The following is a 2,002-nucleotide window of genomic DNA, read 5'->3' as shown; positions in this document are numbered from 1 at the left end:
CTGGGGCCACCCTGGGAGCTGGAGAGCCAGGGTGGGTACTGAGCCCTGAGCTGGGGGGGTCCCTGTGGCTCCGGGCAGCCCTGGCCAGCAGTGATGGGGTGATGGCCGTCCTTGCAGGCCAGCCCTGCGATGGGTACCTGCAGGCTGACAGCCACGGCCTGGGGCCACGGGACTACGAGGAGCACATGTACGTGAACACACAGAGCCTGGACGCCTGGGAGCCCGAGCTGGCGGCTCATGGGGCAGCAGAGGAGAGCCCCAAAAAGGATCTCTTTGACATGAGTAAGGCACTGCCCCCTGGGGAAACGGTGCTGTGGAGCTGTGCCAGCTGTGCCAGCAGCTTCTGGGTCACCCAAAACAGCCCCTGAGGTGCTGAGCCCACAGCAGCGCTCTGTGAGCTGGGCTCTGCCCACAGCACAGCCCAGCCCTGGGTGTAACAACAACCCTGGATCCCACAGGGCCCTTTGAGGACGCCCTAAAGCTCCACGAGTGCATTGCAGGGGGTGCCAGCAGCGCCCCCATTGAGGACCAGTGGCCGAGCCCCCCCACACGGAAAGCCCCCATCGCCCCCACGGAGGAGCAGCTGCGGAGGGAGCCCTGGTACCACGGGAGGATGAGCAGGAGGGACGCCGAGAGGCTCCTGCAGATGGACGGGGACTTCCTGGTGCGGGACAGCCTCACCAACCCGGGGCAGTACGTGCTGACCGGAATGCACAGCGGGCAGCCCAAGCACCTGCTGCTGGTGGATCCCGAGGGAGTGGTGAGGGCAGGGCAGGGGCTCAGGGCAGGGCATGGGGTGGGGGATCAGGGCAAAGTGTGGGGTGGGTGGTGGGGGATGCAGCTGTGGGCAGGCACGGGGGGTTGCAGGTGGGTGCTTGTTGCTATAGGACACGAAACAACACCAGCACACACACCACTGCTCTCAAGGTGAAGAAGAGGGAAGTTTATTTTCTGATTCCAACTGTGACGGCGTTCACAGGGGTCTTATGTTGAGGGAAGAGATGAGGATCTGACTCCATGTTTCAGAAGGCTTGATTTATTATTTTATGATATATATTACATTAAAACTACTAAAAGAATAGAAGAAAAGGTTTCATCAGCTGTGATTGGCCATTAATTCCAAACATCCACATGAGACCAATCACAGATGCACCTGTTGCATTCCACAGCAGCAGATAATCATTGTTTATATTTTGTCCCTGAGGCCTCTCAGCTTCTCAGGAGGAAAAAATCCTGAGGAAAGGATTTTTAATGAAAAGATGTCTGCGACATCCAACATTTACAGTTTTCCAAAAGTGACAGTGCATTGGAAGGTGACAGTGCCACCTCTCCAATGACACTGGACAAACCAATAGTCCATCAGATTTCTCCTCCTCCTTTATAAAAGAATGCAAAACAATGAGTTATTTACAGAAAGCGTGTGAGGAAGTTTGCCACAAGAATGTAAACATCAGAAGGCTTAGAAAATCTTAAAAATTCAGGGTGACAGATGCTGTATGAGAGGCAGCTCTGCTGAGCTGAGGACTGCTGTGCCCTGCTCCAGGTGAGGACCAAGGACGTGCTGTTTGAGAGCATCAGCCACCTCATCAGCCACCACCGGCAGAACGAGCAGCCCATCGTGGCAGCAGAGAGCGAGCTGCACCTCCGCCAGGTTGTACAGAGGAAGCAGTGATGCCAAGGGGGTACGTGAGCCCCTGACCTGCTCCCCTGTAGCTCTGGACTCACCCCAGGGCAAAACTGGGGTCCCTTTGTGCTCCCCCTCTCCAGTCGTGCCTGGTTTCTGCGGTCTGGGCTCAGGCTCCCCGTTTTCCTCCCCAGTGAGGCTGTGTGGTGCCTGGCCCTGCAGGTCCTCCCTGGCTGCTGCCTACCTCCAGCACCTGCACGGGGTGCCCTGCCCAGCTGGACACACAGATGTTTAATTCCACACCTACAGGTGAAAAACACTCTTGGGGTGGGAACTGCTCAGTGGCCTCGGCACGAGGGACAGAGCCTGAAGCCACCT

General features: G+C 57.3%; 1 protein-coding gene across 1 annotated transcript in view; it reads left to right on the top strand.

Annotated features, from left to right (window-relative positions):
- Nucleotides 1-1,996, top strand: part of SHC2 (SHC adaptor protein 2) — a 5,643-nt gene extending 3,647 nt beyond the window's left edge. Inside the window, exons 9-13 of the mRNA XM_014310171.2 lie at nt 8-31; nt 118-282; nt 459-760; nt 1,544-1,682; nt 1,819-1,996. Coding sequence (XP_014165646.1) covers nt 8-31; nt 118-282; nt 459-760; nt 1,544-1,672 — 620 coding nt within the window. The 3' untranslated portion in view covers nt 1,673-1,682; nt 1,819-1,996. The remainder of the gene's footprint in view (nt 1-7; nt 32-117; nt 283-458; nt 761-1,543; nt 1,683-1,818) is intronic.
- Nucleotides 1,997-2,002: the final 6 nt, after the last annotated feature.

The sequence above is a fragment of the Geospiza fortis genome, unplaced genomic scaffold (assembly GCF_000277835.1).
Source record: "Geospiza fortis unplaced genomic scaffold, GeoFor_1.0 scaffold241, whole genome shotgun sequence".
Taxonomy (NCBI): Eukaryota; Metazoa; Chordata; class Aves; order Passeriformes; family Thraupidae; genus Geospiza; species Geospiza fortis.
Note: the sequence above shows the minus strand (reverse complement) of the source record. Positions and strands in the feature narration are given on the sequence as shown.